This window comes from Aotus nancymaae, unplaced genomic scaffold (assembly GCF_030222135.1).
Source record: "Aotus nancymaae isolate 86718 unplaced genomic scaffold, 86718_ANA_hifiasm-v0.15.2.pri h1tg000031l, whole genome shotgun sequence".
Classification (NCBI taxonomy): Eukaryota; Metazoa; Chordata; class Mammalia; order Primates; family Aotidae; genus Aotus; species Aotus nancymaae.
The window spans coordinates 6,633,601-6,650,536 of NW_026988444.1; the positions used below are offsets into that span (position 1 = coordinate 6,633,601).

Sequence of the window (16,936 nt, forward strand, 5' to 3'; positions counted from 1 at the left end):
TTAAATTTCAAATGTACTGTCAAAATGTCCTGCGTACTAACTTATTAACCCTTTACTGCTTGCAGTATTTATAGTGATGTCCTCTCTTTCATTCCTATTATGAAAGAAATTTGTGTTATCTTTTTTTCTTATTCAATCTTTCCAGGGGTTTTATCAGTTCTATTAATCTTCAAAGAACCAATTTTTGGCTTTGTTGATTTTTTCTAATTTTTGCTTTATTCCATTAATTTCTGCTCTTATTTTTATCATTTCCTTTCATCTTTGGTTTTATTGTGCTTTTTCTAGCTTCTTGAGTTGAAGCTTAGAGCAGTAATTTTCTTTTTCTTTTGTTTTCTTTCTTTCTTTTTTTTTTTTTTGAGATGGAGTCTCGCTCTGTTGTCCAGGCTGGAGTGCGGTGGCATGATCGTGGCTCACTGCAACCTCTGCCTCCGGGGTTCAAGCAATTCTCCTACCTCAGCCTCCTGAGTAGCTGGGATTACCGGTGCCTGCCACCACACCCGGCTCATTTTTTGTATCTTTAGTAGAGACGGGGTTTTCACTATGTTGACTGGCTGGTCTCGAACTCCTGAGCTCAGGTGATCTGCCTGCCTTGGCTTCCCAAAATGCTGGGATTACAGCCATGAGTCACTGCGCGCTGCCTAATTTTCAGTCTTTCTTCTAAAGCTACAAAGCCCTAAGCAGTGTTTTAGTTGCACTGCACAGCATTTGATGTCATATTTTCCACTGTTGTTCTTGTCAACATATTTCACACCTTCCACTGTGATTATCGACCCACTATTTAGAAATGTGCCACGTAATTTCCAAGCATTTGGAGACTTCCCAGGAATTTTTCTGTTATTGACTTTTGATTTAATTCAGAGAGAGCGCATCATATGATTTCAATCCTTCGAAATTTGCTGAGACTTGTATGAGGACGATGATAGAGTCTATTTTGATAAACACTCTATGTGCACATGGGAAGAATATGTATTTTACAGCTGTGGGGGGAAGTGGCGTACATACGTGAAGTAGGTCAAGTTGGTTAATCCTATTGTTCAAACTGTGTGAGGTTGACTGAAGGATAAAGAAATAAACCAGTGGGATAGAGTCCGGAAACAGAAACGCGCGCGCACACACACACACACACATATACACACACACTTCAGCTGATTTATGTTGCGATGTTGACTCCTCCAATTCGGTGGGGGAAAAATGATGCTTTTCAATAAATGATGCCAGGTCAATTGGCTATCCACATGGAAAAAAATGAGCTCTGGCCCCTACCACACCATTCACAATAATTAACATGTAATCAATCAGTAGATCTCAATACGAGCCCTGAAACAGCTTCTAAAAGAAAACACAGGAAAATATCCCAACAGAAAGGTACTAACCATAAAGACGATACTGACAAATGGGACATCACTAAGGGTAACTCCTGTTCATGAAAAGTAAACCACAGAACCGAGGAAGGTATCTGCAATATCGTCAATAAATGCGAATCCAGGAATCCACCCACAGCACAAAGGGCGCGCGCATCCAGACTATGGAAAGAACGTCTACAAAGGCAGGCGGCCCGATTTTCAGATGGACCCGGCGAGCACGCAGGCGGCTGGGGCGGGCCCAGGTCCCAGGTGCTCCGCTCGCGGGGAGCTCCGGCCCGGTCGCCTCCTCCGGGCGCGTCCAGGGAACTCGCTCGGGCCTCCTTAAGCCGGGAGGCGGTCGGGGAAGCTCGGGCCGCGCCTCGCGACTCCGCCCCCGGGGCTGCCTTTCCCTCTGCAGGGCAAGCCCCTTTCCCTTAGAAGGCCGAGCCTCTCCCGGCCCGCACTCGCGCGGCGCCCCCCTCACCGCCCAGGCCCCCGACGCCGCGGCCGGAGCCCCCGGAGAGCGCGGGAAGCGCGGAGGACCTCGCGCTCCCGGCTCGGGCGTGGACGGGGCGCGCGTCCTCGCGGGTCTGAATGGAAGGGCCGAGGTCGGCGGCGGCGGCGAGCAGCTCCTGAAGCCAGAACTCCACCCCGGCGCCCGCGCCATGCGGCGGGAGAGGTGAGCGCGGCGGGCGTGGCGTCCGTGCCCGGGTGCCCCGGGGACGGCGAGGCGGGGGACACGCGCGGGACCGCGAGCGGCGGAGGCGGGCGGGTCCGAGAGTCGCGTGGGGACGAGCTGCGCCCTCCGCCCCGCCGCCCACGCACTCGCCTTCGAGGGCGGCCCCGCGGCCGCGGGGATCTCAGGCCGCAGTCGGGTCCTCAAAGAACGTGGCGCTGGGTGTCTAAAGACTCGGGGCACAGAACACGAGCGCGGACCCGGCGCCGCTGCGGCCCTTCCCGAGGTCCCCGCCCAGCCCCGCGCCCCGCGCCCCGCAGCCTCCCCCCCGCTCCCCTCCGCCGGGCTGAGCGCTCGTGCCCCGCAGGTGCGGCGCCCCCCGCCCGCGTCGCCGCCATGGAGGTGCTGCGCCGCTCCTCCGTCTTCGCCGCCGAGATCATGGACGCCTTTGACCGCTCGCCCACCGACAAGGAGCTGGTGGCCCAGGCCAAGGCGCTGGGCCGGGAGTACGTGCACGCGCGGCTGCTGCGCGCCGGCCTCTCCTGGAGCGCGCCCGAGCGCGCCGCGCCGGTCCCGGGGCGCCTGGCCGAGGTGTGCGCCGTGCTGCTGCGCCTGGGTGAGTGCGTGCGCCCCGGCGGGACCCCCAGCCGCGCCTCCTCCCGCGCCGGGCCAGCCTCCTCCGAGGCCGAGACGGGGGCGGCGGGAGGGGTTGGCCCAGGGGCGCCCACCCCCTGCATGGGACGGCCAGGCATTCGGGACAGGCCCACCCAGGCGGGAGCTCCCCATCCGCCCTCTCCGGCCTCCCACACCGCAGGCCCCCCACCGGCTGCCTGCTCAGCCCGCATTTCAGACATACTGGCCATAAACAATGGCAGGCTCCAGAAAGGATAATCTGTTAGTGGCTGAGCTTCCACAGTGACCCTTGTTCTCAGCTGGGCATAGAACCCTGTGTGAGCACGTGTCTCCATGTTTATTTTGGAAAACAGATCCTTGCCGTTACTGGCCGAGATCCCGCCCTCTGCCCTCTGGATTCCGTGGCCTCCGAGGCCCCCTCACTGGAAACTGGGCGCACCGGGCTGGGCAGCCGAAACCCTAGTATTTAGTGGTGCTGTGAAGACTAACGGGGGTGCTCGGTTCTGAGGTCACACACAGCCCACTGGCTGCCCCACCTTCTCCAAGGCCTGGACCGTAGAGGGTGGGACCAGCCCTGCTGTGTCCCCTCCCCGGCTGTCGCCCATGAATGTTTATTAGGTTCCCAGAGAGGGCACATGGGGCCCTTGTGGCCCAGCCCTGGAAGGGGAGGTGACAGCAGAGGTGAAACTGAATCCGTGGCTCTCCAGGCAGCGGGTCAAGGTCGGAGCGCACGACCGTGTGAGGGACACACTGCCTCCTCTTGGGCTGATGTTGGCATGGGCTCTGGGTGGCCCCTCTCCATGTGTGGTGGGCTGGGCCGGGAGAGCAAAGCTGAGTAGACCTGGCTTCTCCAGGAGCGTGTGTGGGGTGGACAGAATCCATGGGGGCCAGCACAGAGCCCCAGGAGGAGATGGAGTCCCAGCTGAGACGGGAAGAAGGGAGAGGTCTCTGGGTGGGAGTGAGGGGGTTGGTGGGACTCTGAGACCGCCTGCCTGCTGCTGTCTCCAGCTGGGCTCTGAAAATGACCCCAGGGGATCCTTTCAGAGGCCTTCTGAGATGATTCCAGACCCCTGGAATGGCCGGAAGTCCCAGATGGCCAAGGGGGCCCCAGAGGGACACAGCTCCTACTGGAGTCTGCCCTCACAGCTGCTCAGTCAGTCCCTCGAGGCCAGTGCTGCCTCCCTGCCCTCGGGCAGCGCAGTCAGGAAGAAGCCTGGGCTGTGTCCCCACCTTCAGTCTGGGGCCAGCCTGCAGCAGCCCGGGAGGTCTGTGTTCAGGAGCCGCTGGGCCAGACCTGGGAATTTCCATGTCACCACCGCCCCCCCGCCCCCGGCCTGCCCCCCTCTCCCCCAGAGCCCGCCCCTCTCCTGGGCTCTGCTTTGGTTCCATATCTTAATTAATGAGATGCAGAGCAGCTGGCTCAAGGGATGAGGGTGCGCTTATCAGCCGGGATGGTCCTTTTGGCTGGATTGCTGGCCGGGCTGGGACTCCTGATCCCAGGGTCCTGTGGCATTCCTGGCATCATCTGCCCCGTGCCTGTGCACTGCTGCTGCCAAGGGCCCTACAGGCAGCACCCGGGCGCGGTGGCCCTTAGGTGGCTATCCTCGGCCACCAGGGCAGGGCTGACGCAGTGCCACCTCCAGGCACGTCCCCTTGGCAGCAGGAGCCCGGGTGGGAGTGTGGCATTGTAGGTGGCCCAGGACAGCGGCTCAGCCTCCACACCTGAGTGGTCCCTGAGCCAGGCGCTCGGGCTTCCCCCTGCCCTCACCCCCATGCTCTCTCTGCCCAGCCCCTCCCCAGGCTGGGCTCTGGCCGCCTGCCTGGTCCCTCCTGCTCTGGGCCGTGAGTCACCAGCAGGCACAGCCTACGCTCTCACCGGATTCCCGCCCCACCGGCTTGGCCGGCTCAGCCTAGGGCTGGCTCCTCAGAGGGGCAGGACTGGGGTCACCCTCAGCACTTCCTTGGTCTCCTGGTCCCTGGGGGCCAAGGTGGGGGGTGCTTAAGGGAGTTCAGATGGGGTCAAGTCGGGGTGGAAATCAGACAGGTTGAATGAGGAGCAGGACGGCCAGATGGGGTCAGGTCCAGGGTATGCCCCAAGCCAGCTGTGTCCCAGGGAGCTGGGGCATGGGCCGCCTCTCACCTGCTCTTGCGCCCACGCAGGGGACGAGCTGGAGATGATCCGGCCCAGCGTCTACCGCAACGTGGCGCGCCAGCTGCACATCTCCCTACAGTCTGAGCCCGTGGTGACCGACGCGTTCCTGGCCGTGGCCGGCCACATCTTCTCTGCAGGTATGCCCAGGCTGCCCATCCCCTGGGACCTCAGGGAGGGATCTGGGGTCTGCGGCTCAGGCTCACAGGGACCCCACGAGCCGGCCCCTGCCCATCCTGGCACTGCCCAGTGCTCACCGGTGCCATCTCGCTGCTGTAGAGGTCTGGAACTGCCCAGCAACCAGCGCAGAACTTCAGGACTCAAACCACAGCATTCAGGGTCTCTTGTGGTTCTGTGGGCTGGCGGGCACGCTAGGCAGCTGGCACAGGCTTCTTGAGAGTTGTAGTTGTGTCCAGCATCAGTAGGGCTGCATGACCTGCAGGCCTGCTGGGTGGCACGTCCTGGGGCTGCCTGGGTTCCTGCAGTGGCCCCCAAGGGGCGCCTGGGCTTCTCACAGCACAGTGCTGCGTCCCAAGGAGTGTCCAGGAGCAAGCTTCCCAGACAGCTCCCAAGTGGACGCTGCCGGGCTGTTAGGATGTACCCTCAAAAGTCACGGGTCATCTGCCAGATTCTGCTGGTCAGAGGCAAGCCTCAGGGCCCCAGCATCCAGGGAAGGGACAGCAGGGGGGCAGGAGGTCCAGGAAGACTGGCTCTTGGGGATGTCCGGAGAACAGCAGCACATCCCACCTGACTGTGCCCGCCTCACCCGTGACCCTCCTGGGCACCTCCATCTCTGCCCGGAGAGGCAAAAACCCGGTTCTGCCTCCCTGCTCCTGTTGATCCGGCTGCCCACCTGCTTCCAGGCCCACAGGAGGCTCAGGGCTTGTCTCCCCTGCTCGGTGCCCCACTGTCTGCTTGTCCAGCGGCCCCGGCTGGCTTTGCCCAGTGTGGCTTCTGTCTGCTTGTCCAGCGGCCCCGGCTGGCTTTGCCCAGTGTGGCTTCTGTCTGCTTGTCCAGGGGCCCCGGCTGGCTTTGCCCAGTGTGGCTTCTGTCTGCTTGTCCAGCGGCCCCGGCTGGCTTTGCCAGTGTGGCTTCTGTCCGCTTGTCCAGCGGCCCTGGCTGGCTTTGCCCAGTGTGGCTTCTGTCCGCTTGTCCAGGGATCCCGGCTGGCTTTGCCCAGTGTGGCTTCTGTCTGCTTGTCCAGGGGCCCCGACTGGCTTTGCCCAGTGTGGCTTCTGTCTGCTTGTCCAGGGACCCCGGCTGGCTTTGCCCAGTGTGGCTTCTGTCTGCTTGTCCAGGGGCCCCGGCTGGCTTTGCTCAGTGTGGCTTCTGTCTCCTTGCCCCACATCATCAGGTCTGGCCCTGCAGACCTCGGCTCCCTGCCTTTGACGCTCTGTGACCCTGAGTCCCATCCGGCACCCCAAGCCCACCTGGTGTGTGGCGGGCACTGAGCACTGCTGTTGGGGAGGGTGGCGCGCCTCCCTGATCGGCACGGCCCTCAGGTGTTTTCCAAGTGCTGCTGGGTGCTGGGCACAGCTCCGGGCAGTGACCCTGGGGCCAGCAGGATTCCCTGAAGCTTGCAGGAGGGGAATGCTGTTCACCCGGGCTGGCTTTTTGGAAGACCCCTGGCAGCAGGGAGGCCTCCCAAGCCCTCATCTGGGAGCTAGTCTGGATCTGTGGCCAATCAGCTGTGTGACCACGGCTGCTGTCACCTCTGTGGCCTCAGCTGCCTCGTCTGCAGGGCAGTCCCGACAGCAGCAGGAGCTGGGCTGCGGGCAGAGGTGCCAGGGGAAGCCACACGCTTGCTGCAGGAGATGCATCCCACCCCCTGGGGACCCTCAGAGCCAGGGGCCTTCAGATGGCCTCAGGGCCTCCACTCATCCAAGGGCCACTGCACCTGGCTCCCACAGACCCCACCCTTGTGGGTGACCCCTCCTCTCCCCGGCTTCTCCTCTGACCCCTGGTGGGCCGGCCAGAGGCCCAGGGACAGAGTGGGGCTGACACCCTTGGCTGGAGGCCAGGGGAGCGGGGGCCATGGGCCTCTCCAGTGCCATTTGTCAGTGCTGACCTCCCCGGGCAGAAGTTACTGTGGCTGGGACGCCTCGGCTGCTGGAGCGGGAAGGCCGAGTCCTAGGATGGGCGTCCGGGGGGGTCCAGTCCTGCCCCGGGGCTTGTCTGGCTGTCGCAGCACGTACTGGAGCGCCCCGGACCACACAAGGGGAGGAACAGTGACCGCGCGCTGTGGTGTGGGGGTCAGGAGGCGGTGCCGAGCTGGGTGCAGGCGGGACTCCCTGCGTGATGCTCCTGGGGTGGCCTCAGAGCCTGGACTCTGTCGCTGCTCCCTCGCTCCTCTGAGAGCGTAAATGAACCCTCTTTGGCAGTTTGGCTCCTAGGCCTCCACGTGGCAGTGGGCTTTGCTGGAGGCAGCCAGGCTGAGGCGTGTCATGGGGCAGACCTGGGTGGGCTGCGGGTGCATATGGGGAGTGGGCAGGGTCCATGGCACAGTGGGGGCGGGAGGACAGCGGCAGGAGCTGGTGAGCTGGTGCCCGCCCCTCCCGCCCGCAGGGTGACGGGGCAGGCGCCTGGAGGAGGAGTGGGTGGGGCCCAGGAAGCAAGCCAGGAGCAGAAGGCATCCTGGGCTGATGACCACCCTCGGCCTTCCCTTGGCCGACGCCGGTGCGTGGGTGGCCACCCGGGTGTCTGTCTCAGGGCCGCTGGGTTTACGAGCCACAGGCTGGCTTTAAAAGGAACAGTCATTTGTGAGAATGCAGCAGTCTGCCCAGAGCGGGGCAGGCCCTGGGAGGTGGGCCTCCCCGTTCAGCAGGGAGAGAGGATGGGGCCAGGAGGCCCTGCCTGCCTGGCCTTGCCTGAGCAGGGCCTGGCCTGAGGTGGGGGCGGTGCCTAGGAAGGCTCTGGTTCTGGGCGGGCGTCTGGGGGGCCGGGGAGGGCTGAGGAGGAAGGCGATGGCAGGGCTGAGCGGGCACACAGCTGACGGGGGACAGGGTAGGAGTCACTGGCCAGGCAGCCCAGGGTGTGTGTGGAGTTCCGTTTAAATCTTGTGGTTTTCGAGCCGGGCATGACGGTTCCTGCCTGTGATCCCAGCACATCGGGAGGCTGAGGCGGGTGGATCACCTGGGGTCAGGAGTTTGAGAGCAGCCTGGCCAGCATAGTGAAACCCTGTCTGTACTAAACATACAAAAAATTAGTGAGGTGTGGTGGCACGCACCTGTAATCCCAGTGACTGGGGAGGCCGAGGCAGGAGAATCACTTGAACCTGGGAGGCGGAGGTTGCAGTGAGCCGAGATTGCACTCCAGCCTAGGCAACTCTGTCTCAAAAAAAAAAAAAATCTTGTGTTTTTCACTGTAAAGCCGGAGTCCACTCCCCTGCAGTCAGCATCCCCCACCCACCCAGCACCGCAGGCTTGTCCCGCGAAGGCCCGGCTCCGCCCCTGTGGCAGCGTCCACACTGCACCTGCTGCTAGGCTGAGGCCCCAGAACTGAGTGACCTGCCGTGGGTTTCTTAACCTCTCTGAATCTCAGAGCTGCCTGACTAGGGACGGAGGGCAGGGCTGCCCCCTTCTGCGCTCACTGGCTCCCAGACTGTGCCCCTCAGGCCTGCTGGCAGCTGCCCCCCCGGCCCTCTTCACCCTTTGTCCATCCCGGTCCACCTCATCTTGGGCCCTTTTGCCTCCAGGGCGAGCCTCCAGCCTCCACGTGCTCTACTGTCCTGCCTCCCCGCCGGAGGCCCCTCCCACGCCAGCCGCCCGTCTCAGCGGGCGCCCCCGAGGGTGTGGCCCTGCCCAGCCCTCCGCTGCGGGCCTGCAGTACCACCTGCCCCTCCCTGGGTCTGGGGCTTTGGCTTAGTGACGGGAGCAGTGTGAGGGCTGCAGGGCGGGGCTCAGGGGTCTCCAGGTCTCCAGCCCCAGGAGCCTCCCACGAAGGCAGAGGCCAACCGATGGCGTTTCTGGCTATTTTCATTTAGGGCTTGAAAGTTCCCGCCCAGGGCTTTCAAAAAACTCATTTCCAAAGTGGTAAAACTCATCATTTCTCCCCATTTAGAAGTTGGCAGTTTTTATTTTTTTCTTTGAATTCTAATTGTATTTTCTATAATTACATATGTACAATATATATTTATTTTGTTATAGTTTTACTATAAGATAAATTAAAATGGCCAGGCACAGTGGCTCATGCCTGTAATCCCAGCACTTTGGGAGGCCAAGGCAGGCAGATCACTTGAGGTCAGGAGTTTGAGACCAGCCTGGCCAACCTGGTGTAACCCTGTCTCTACCAAAAATATTAAAAAACAGCTGGGTGTGGTGGTGCATGCATGTAATCCCAGTTACTTGGGAGGCTGAGGCAGGAGAATCACTTGAACCCAGGAGGTGGAAGTTGCAGTGAGCCAAGATCGTGCCACTGCACTCCAGCCTGGGTGACAAAGCAAGACTCCCTCTAAAAAAAAAAAAAAGTAAAAAAAATAATAAAAGAAAAATAATACAGAGAAAATACGTAAAGAACTCTTACAAATCAAGACTAACAACCCAATTAAAAGATGGGCAAAGAATCAGAATAGAGGCCAGGCGTGGTGGCTTACATCTGTAATCCTAGCACTTTGGGAGGCTGAGGCGGGTGGATTATGAGGTCAGGAGTTTGAGACCAGCCTGGCCAAGATGGTGAAATCCTGTCTCTACTAAAAATACAAAAATTAGCTGGGTGCAATGGTGGGCACCTGTAATCCCAGCCACTTGGGAGGCTGAGGCAGGAGAATCACTTGAATCCGGGAGGCAGAGGTAGCAGTGAGCTGAGAACGTGCCACTGCACTCTAGCCTGGGCGACAGAGCAAAAGTCCGTCTCAAAAAAAAGAAAAAGTCAGGTGACCACAGGTGTTCTTGAGGACATGGAGGAGCCAGAACGCTTGTACTCTGCTGGTGGGAATGTTAGATGGTGCACCTGCTTTGGAAGAAGCAGCCCGGTAGTTCCTCAGACAGGTAAACATGGGGTTACCATGTGACCCAGCAAATCTACCCGCAGGTGTGCTCTCAAGGGATGTGAACACTTAAATCCACACAAAAAACTGTGCCTCAGTGTTCATAGCAGCATTCGGTCTAATAGCCGAAGGTTATTGGCTAAAGGCTGATAAATGGATAGACAAAATGCAGTGTGTCCAGAGTGAGGAACGTCATTCAGCCACTAACGGGAAGAAACACTGATGATGCCACGCTGTGGATGAACCGTGGAGCGGTGCTCGGTGAAACACGCCAGACGCAGAATGAACACGCTGCGTCAGTGAAATACTCAGGGTAGGTAACTCTGCAGAGACAAAGATTAGTGGCTGCCAGGAGCTGCCGGGGGTAACGGGAGTGGCTGCTGATGGGTCTGGGGCTTCTTTTGGGATGATGAAAATGTTCTAGAATTAGATAGAGGTGATGGTTGCACAACTCTGTGAATATGCTAAAAATATCCCACTTGTAAAAGATGATTTCATGGTAATGGAATTATATTAGTTAAAAAGACACAGAAGAGCTCCAGGGATACGGTGGACAGCAGGCTGGTGCCTCCCGGCTCTTGCCTGCCTCTCTTTTCCGTCCACCCTCTGGAGTTGGAATGTGGCCATCACTTGGAACGCACTATGGTTTTTGTTTTTTTTTAGTTTCACTCTTTCACCCAGGCTGGAATCAAGTGGCACGATCTTGGCTCACTGCAACCTCCGCCCCGCCCCCCAGGTTCAAGTGATTCTCCTTCAGCTTCCTGAGTAGCTGGGATTACAGGTGTCTGCCACCGTGCCTGGCTGATTTTTGTATTTTTAGCAGAGACGATGTTTTGCCATATTGGCCAGGCTGGTCTTGAACTCCTGACCCAGGTAATCCACCTGCCTCAGCCTCCTGAAGTGCTAGGATTACAGGTGTCTGCCACCGTGCCTGGCTAATTTTTGTATTTTTAGCAGAGACGAGGTTTTGCCATGTTGGCCAGGCTGGGCTTGAACTCCTGACCCAGGTGATCCACCTGCCTCAGCCTCCTGAGGTGCTGGGATTGCAGGGGTGAGCCACTGCGCTGGGCACAGAACTACTGTGCTCTGATGGAACCAGATACGTCAGGAAGAGAGTTGTTCTGCACGCCACACAAACCACACGCGGTCCTGACATCAGGCTCCACTCCCCACGAGGCCCTGCCCTTGGAGGAGGGAACCTGGAACAGTCCCATGCGGCGGGGAGGTGCCTACCAATGACACGGGCACCTGAGGCCGCGGTGGCAGGAAAAGGGCTGGAGTCCGCCAGGGCCAGCTCAGCTGGGAATTCAGACTTGGGTTTACTTTAAAAGACGTGGAAGTAACAACAGTACAAGAGCTTTACGCAGGGGACTGACATGGTCTGATTGGTGTTTTTTCCCCATTTCTTTTAATTGATGTGAAATTCAGGTGACATAATGAACCACTTAGAAGTGTGCAATTCAGCGGCATCTGCCACGTTCACAGCGTGTTGCAGCCACGAGCTTCTAGTCCCAGGAGGTCCATGGCTGTCACGCCCCCCCCGCCCACTGCCAGCCGTGAGCCTGTGTCCCGGCTCTGGCCTGACTGCCCTGGACGTTTTGTATCCACGGACTCATGCTCTGTATGGCTTCTTGTGCCTGGCAGCCTCCACCCGGCGTGTGTCTTTGAGGCCCATCCTTGCCACAGCCTGCCTTAGAGCGCCATGCCTTTTTTTTTGAGTTGGAGTTTCATTCTTGTCACCCAGGCTGGAGTGCAATGGCACAATCTCGGCTCACTGCAACCTCCGCCTCCTGGGTTCAAGCGATTCTCCTGCTTCAGCCTCCCAAGTAGCTGGGATTACAGGCGCCTGCCACTACGCCCGGCTAATTTTTTTTTTTTTTTTTTTTTTTTAGTGGAGACGGAGTTTCACTATGTTGGCTAGGCTGGTCTCGAACTCCTGACCTCGTGATCCATCTGCCTCAGCCTCTCAAAGTGCTAGGACAGGCGTGAGCCACCGCGCCCCACCTGCCTTCTGTGGCTGGGTAGCATCCTCCACATGTGTGTCCATTTATCCACTCAAGGACGCTTGGATTCTTCTCACCTTTTGGCATTTGTGAATTGGCTGCTGTGAACGTCTGTAACTAAGTATTTATTTGAGCCGATTTATGTTTTCCGAAAAGATCCAGGATGGCTGCTCTGGGAGGGTGGACTGGAGATTGGAGAGCAGTGTGAACCTTCGCATATGCGGTGTCCTCGGGCTCAGTCCCCCGCCGCTGGGCTTCCCACCAAGGTTTACAAGGCTGTGCGGTTGCCTGAATCCTCACACTGCCGTTTCAGAGCTTTTAATGCGACAGATTGCATCTTGTTTTAATTTGTCTTTCTTTGGTTATTGATGAAGGTAAACATCTTCTCATGTCTCTTATTTGTAATTTTTCTTTTGCGAATCAGCTGTTCAAGTTCTGTGCTTATAGTTCTTTTGAAAGCCTCTCTTTTCTCTCACGGTTGTATAACGTCTTTCTGTATTGAGGCGTCGTCCTGGCCTGTGATTTGCAGGTGTTCTCGCCCGTGCTCATCACCGTTCTTTTAAGGCTGCTCCATCTGCCTTCAGCCTCAGCAGGCTACTAGGGGTCTGGGGAAGGTGCTTTCTCCGCAGGCCTCAGCTTCTGTATGTGGAAAATGCGGACGCCAGGACATTTATGCGGGAACAGGCAGCCCAGGGTGCTGTCCTAACCCTAACTCCATCCAGCTGCTGCCTCAGTCCCCCCACCCCGCCCCGTTGTCCCTCCCTGCCTGCCGCCGTGTCCCTGTGGCCTCCTCCACAGACGTGGGCTGGGCAGGGTCATCCTGGGCTGGGCAGGTATGCAGTGGAGGCTGAGAAGGTGGGCAAGGTGGCCAGCTGGCTGGTGTCCTGTCGGGGACGGGTCCCCCCTTGGGACGGTCCGTGGTCATTTGCTGGACGGTAAGCAGGACAGCAGCTCAGAGGGCCCCAGCCCCTTCCTGTGCTCCCATGGGCAGGATTCGAGTCCTGGTCTTGACCATCTCTCTCCCTCCAGGCATCACGTGGGGCAAGGTGGTGTCCCTGTACGCGGTGGCCGCAGGGCTGGCCGTGGACTGCGTGAGGCAGGCCCAGCCTGCCATGGTCCACGCCCTTGTCGACTGCCTGGGAGAGTTTGTACGCAAGACCCTGGCCACCTGGCTGCGGAGGCGCGGTGGATGGGTGAGCATGAGCGCCTGCGGGGGCGGGAGGGAGTGGGGTTGCGGGGGTGCGGGGGTGCGAGGGTGCGGGGCTGTGGGGCATGGGGAGGGAGGGCAGATGGGTGAGCACTGAGCGCCTGTGGGGGCAGGAGAGAGTTGGGGTGTGAGGGTGTGGGGCACGGGGAGGGCGGGTGGGCACCTGGACACTGCTGGGGTAGATGGGCAAGGCAGGGGGTGGGGCAAGGGCTGAGACCCTCAGGCAGGCTCTGGGCTCTCTTCTCTGCCCAGATCGAGCACTGACTTACCCTGAACCTACCCCTGTGCTAAAGACCTGCTGCCCCGCAGCCCCTGCCCACCCCAGTGGGAAAAGCAAGGCCCGGGTTGGTGTCGGAGCCAAACCCTTCCTGTCTCCATGCTCCCAATTTCCTGCCCTGCCCCGCCCAGACTGCAGGTGCTGCTGGGGCCTGGGTGTGGACAGCAGCTCCCCTGCCAGGAGTCCAGTGTTCGCTCCCGTACAGCGGGTGTTGGGGCGGGCGTGTGCATCAGTGGCCGGGGTGACAGGGCTCAGACCCCTCTGCTGGGGCCTTTGGCTCAGCATCCTGTGAGGTTGAAGTCAGGTGGTCTGCTGGGGCTGTGGTCTCCTCTGAAGGCTGAATTGGGGATGGGGGAGGGCCCTGTCCCAGGATGACACACACAGGCATCCCTCAGCACAGAGACCCCAAGATTTCCGTCCCCTCCTGCCTTCCTCCTGTGGAGCCTGGCATGGGGCACTGTGTGCCCAGCGGACGAGGACACCGTGAGCAACGCCAAGGACGTAGGTCCGGGCTGCGAGGAAAAGAGTTCATTTATTATCAGGAAGTGAAGGGAGTAAGAGAATTGGAGTTATTCATTTACTCACCCAGAAGGAGCTTCCGAGTCCAGGGACTCCTTGGGCTTCTGGAAGCGCAGGCCCTGCTCCTGTTCCAGGCAGAGTCTGAATGAAGCTGGGTTTGCCCCTTCCTGGCAGCCCAGGCTCCAAGGCCCAACAGGAGGATGTGGGGGTACTTGTAGCCCCTGGGGGGGCAGCAGGCAGGTGGCTGAGAGGAGCTGGCACCCTGGTCTAGGATGTCTGGAGTCCCAGCGAGGGCCACGCAGGCCTCTCTCCTGCCCTCCGCCCGGCCTGGCTGCCCTGTCCTCACCTGGGGTACCTCCTGGCCCTTCACGCTGTCTGAACGTGCACGGCGTAGGGTCTGGTCCTGTGCCAGAGCCTTCAGTCCAGGCCGCAGACCTCCTTTCCTAACAGTCTCCTGCATTCCCTCAAGCAGTTGGCTGATGTTCTGGTGCACGGTGCTGGGGGTCCGGCGGTGGCGGGGGAGGGGGGGGTCCGGCGGTGGTGGCGGGGGGGTCCAGCGTTGCTGGCTCTGCTCTCACAGTCCCCCTCTTCCCTCCCAGACTGATGTCCTCAAGTGTGTGGTCAGCACCGACCCCGGCCTCCGCTCCCACTGGCTGCTCGCCGCACTGTGCAGCTTCGGCCGCTTCCTGAAGGCTGCCTTCTTCGTGCTCCTGCCAGAGAGATGAGCTGCCCACCTGGGAGCTCACCTGGGCCTGACGCAGGAGGCCCTCAGCACCGAACACATCATCTCCCTCCTCCCCACCTGAGCCTGGAGCACTCTAACCCTTGGAGACCCCCTGCAAGCCCTGTTCCTTCACAGAGCCAAGCCCTCCGGAAGGGGTGAGCAGGGAGGGGCTTTCCTGAGCCTGGGAGCTGGGCGTTCGGGCAGCCTGTGACCCTCCCTACTTCTGCCCCTTTTCCTGGGACCTCTGTGTCTTCCCTTTTCTTTCCGGGTCCAGGAAGTCAGGGTCAACTCCCAGGCCCCCAATCAAGGGGCTGGGAATACCATGCTCTCACCTGATGCCCGGGATCCCATCCCAAGAAGAGGGGCCATCTCAGGACATGAGTCCTCAGGGGCCCCACACATTCAATCTGAAGGTGACTGTGGCCTGGCCAAAGCTGGAAGAGCCATGGGGACTCAGTGTAAGGCTTGCATGCTGGTTGCTTAATCCATTTCTGGAGGAAGAGTATGTCCCCCACCTGTGCCAGGGTCCTTGTGTGGTGGGGACCGGGGCCAGCAGGCTCCAGGCCAGCACACCTGACCACTGGATGTGGAACCTGTGGCCGGAAGGAACGCTGCATGAGTCTGATCCCAGTCCAGGTTCATGTCAGTGAAGGCTGAGAGTGACCCCGCCTGCCATCTGTGCCCATCCTTATACAGTCATTTGGGATGTGCCTGTTATGCCCGGGACGCTAGCCCCAGGGTGCACTTGGAAGCCCAAGCCACACACAGGCAGCCTTCCCTTGACGCCTGCGTTTCTGGGCACACGTGAGGCATCTTTCCTGGAGCCCCAAGCCAGCCCGTCCCGCACCAGAGCTCAGCGCTCGGGAGGGAGCACGGGCTGGACGTGAGGCCGTCCTTCGGGGGAGGCCTGCCCTGCACACACTGCCCACCAGAGCCCTCCATGCCAGGCTTCCTGCTGGGGTGGGCCACGTGCCAGGACAACAGGCCCCTGCAGAAAGCCAGCCCCAGACTCATGGCATTCAGGTCCCACCGGAGGGCAGGGGTGGTAATAAACTTCTCCAATCAGTTGTCTCATTTTAAAGTCACCCTGCCTGTGATAAATAGCCTCTCCCTACAAAATAGTGAAAGATGTGGAGGGTTTGCTGGGAGAGGGGTGAGAGGGTGGCGATGGGAGCGTTCTTGGAATTGGTTCTTGATCCCAAGTAGACTTAACGGCACGAATGCCGATGTCAAGTAGTAAAACACCAGTCCGTGGGGTGATGTGGCCATAGAGATACGCAGTGTCACCACTGGATGCTCCGTGTTACTTACAGGAGACAGGGTTCCGGGTGGTCAAACTAGAGTATAATGGGGCCAGGTACAGTATCTCACACCTGTAACCCCAGCACTTTGGGAGGCAGGATGAGGGCTTGAAGCCAGGAGTTCAAGACCAGCCTGGGCAACCTAACAAGATCCTATCTCTACAAAAATAAAATTAGTCTAGCATGATGGACTGCACCTGTGGGTCCAGTTACTCTGGAGGCTGAGGTGGGAGGATTGCTTGAATCTGAGAAGTTGAGGCTGCATTTAGCTGTGATTGTGCCACTGTACTCCAGCCTGGGTAACAGTGAGACTGTCTCAAAAAAAAAAAAAACCCAGGTGTGGTGGCTGCTGCCTGTAATCCTAGCACTTTGGGAAGCTGGGGCTCTCTTCCCCACCTTCAGCCTTCCTCCCTCTCCTCCTCCCCTACAGCCTTTACCCCCTCCTACCCCCCCTGCAGCCCCCACCCTCCGCCTCCTCCCCCCTGCAGCCCCCACCCTCCTCCTCCTCTCCCCTGCAACCCCCCACCGTCCTCCTCCCCCTGCAGCCTTTACCCCCCTCCTCCCCCCTGCAGCCCTCCACCCCCTCCTCCTCCCCCCTACAGCCTTTACCCCCTCCTCTTCCTCTACTTCTCTTCCTCATCATCCCTCAGGACCCAGCCCTAATGCCAGCACCCCAAGCCTTCCCTGACCCTCAGCAAGGAGGCTCCGGACGGGCTGCGCTGGCCGTGCCCAGGAACTCTGGTTCAGGTCTGCTGCAGGCTCGTTGGCCTCTCCAGCGGTGGCTCTTCGGTGCTGCAGTGCCGTGGCCAGGGAGCCATGTGGGAAGGCCCACGGCTGTGACCTGTGTCCCTCAGCTTTGGCCCCTTGAGGGCAGGCCTGATGGACCACCCTGTTTCCCGTGAGACCTTGTATAGACCTTACTGTGGACACGACACGGGTGGCTGAACCTGATAGAACAAAACATGAAATGTGAGATGTTTCTAAAATCTCCACGAGCCGCCCACAACCCCCCTGATGGAGGCTATCTTCTGTTACTGTGTGACACACCAGAGCTCCCCTACCCTTGGGAACATGCCAGGGTGCCCTGCAGCCTGGCGCGCCTCAGTCCTCTATCTGTCCA

General features: G+C 59.6%; 1 protein-coding gene across 1 annotated transcript; it reads left to right on the forward strand.

The window, feature by feature from the left end:
• The first annotated feature begins 2,415 nt into the window (after positions 1–2,415).
• BOK (BCL2 family apoptosis regulator BOK) lies at positions 2,416–16,012 on the forward strand. The gene is made up of 4 exons (XM_064383443.1): positions 2,416–2,635; positions 4,813–4,941; positions 12,818–12,981; positions 14,391–16,012. Exons 1-4 carry the CDS (start codon positions 2,416–2,418, stop codon positions 14,514–14,516), a joined length of 639 nt encoding a protein of 212 aa, XP_064239513.1. The 3' UTR covers positions 14,517–16,012.
• Positions 16,013–16,936: the final 924 nt, after the last annotated feature.

Coding starts and splice junctions, on each gene's coding strand:
- BOK (XM_064383443.1), top strand. CDS start 2,416: ATGGAGGTGCTGCGCCGCTCCTCCGTCTTCGCCGCCGAGATCATGGAC. Junction 2,636..4,812: donor CGCCGTGCTGCTGCGCCTGG/GTGAGTGCGTGC, acceptor GCGCCCACGCAG/GGGACGAGCTGGAGATGATC. Junction 4,942..12,817: donor CGGCCACATCTTCTCTGCAG/GTATGCCCAGGC, acceptor CTCTCCCTCCAG/GCATCACGTGGGGCAAGGTG.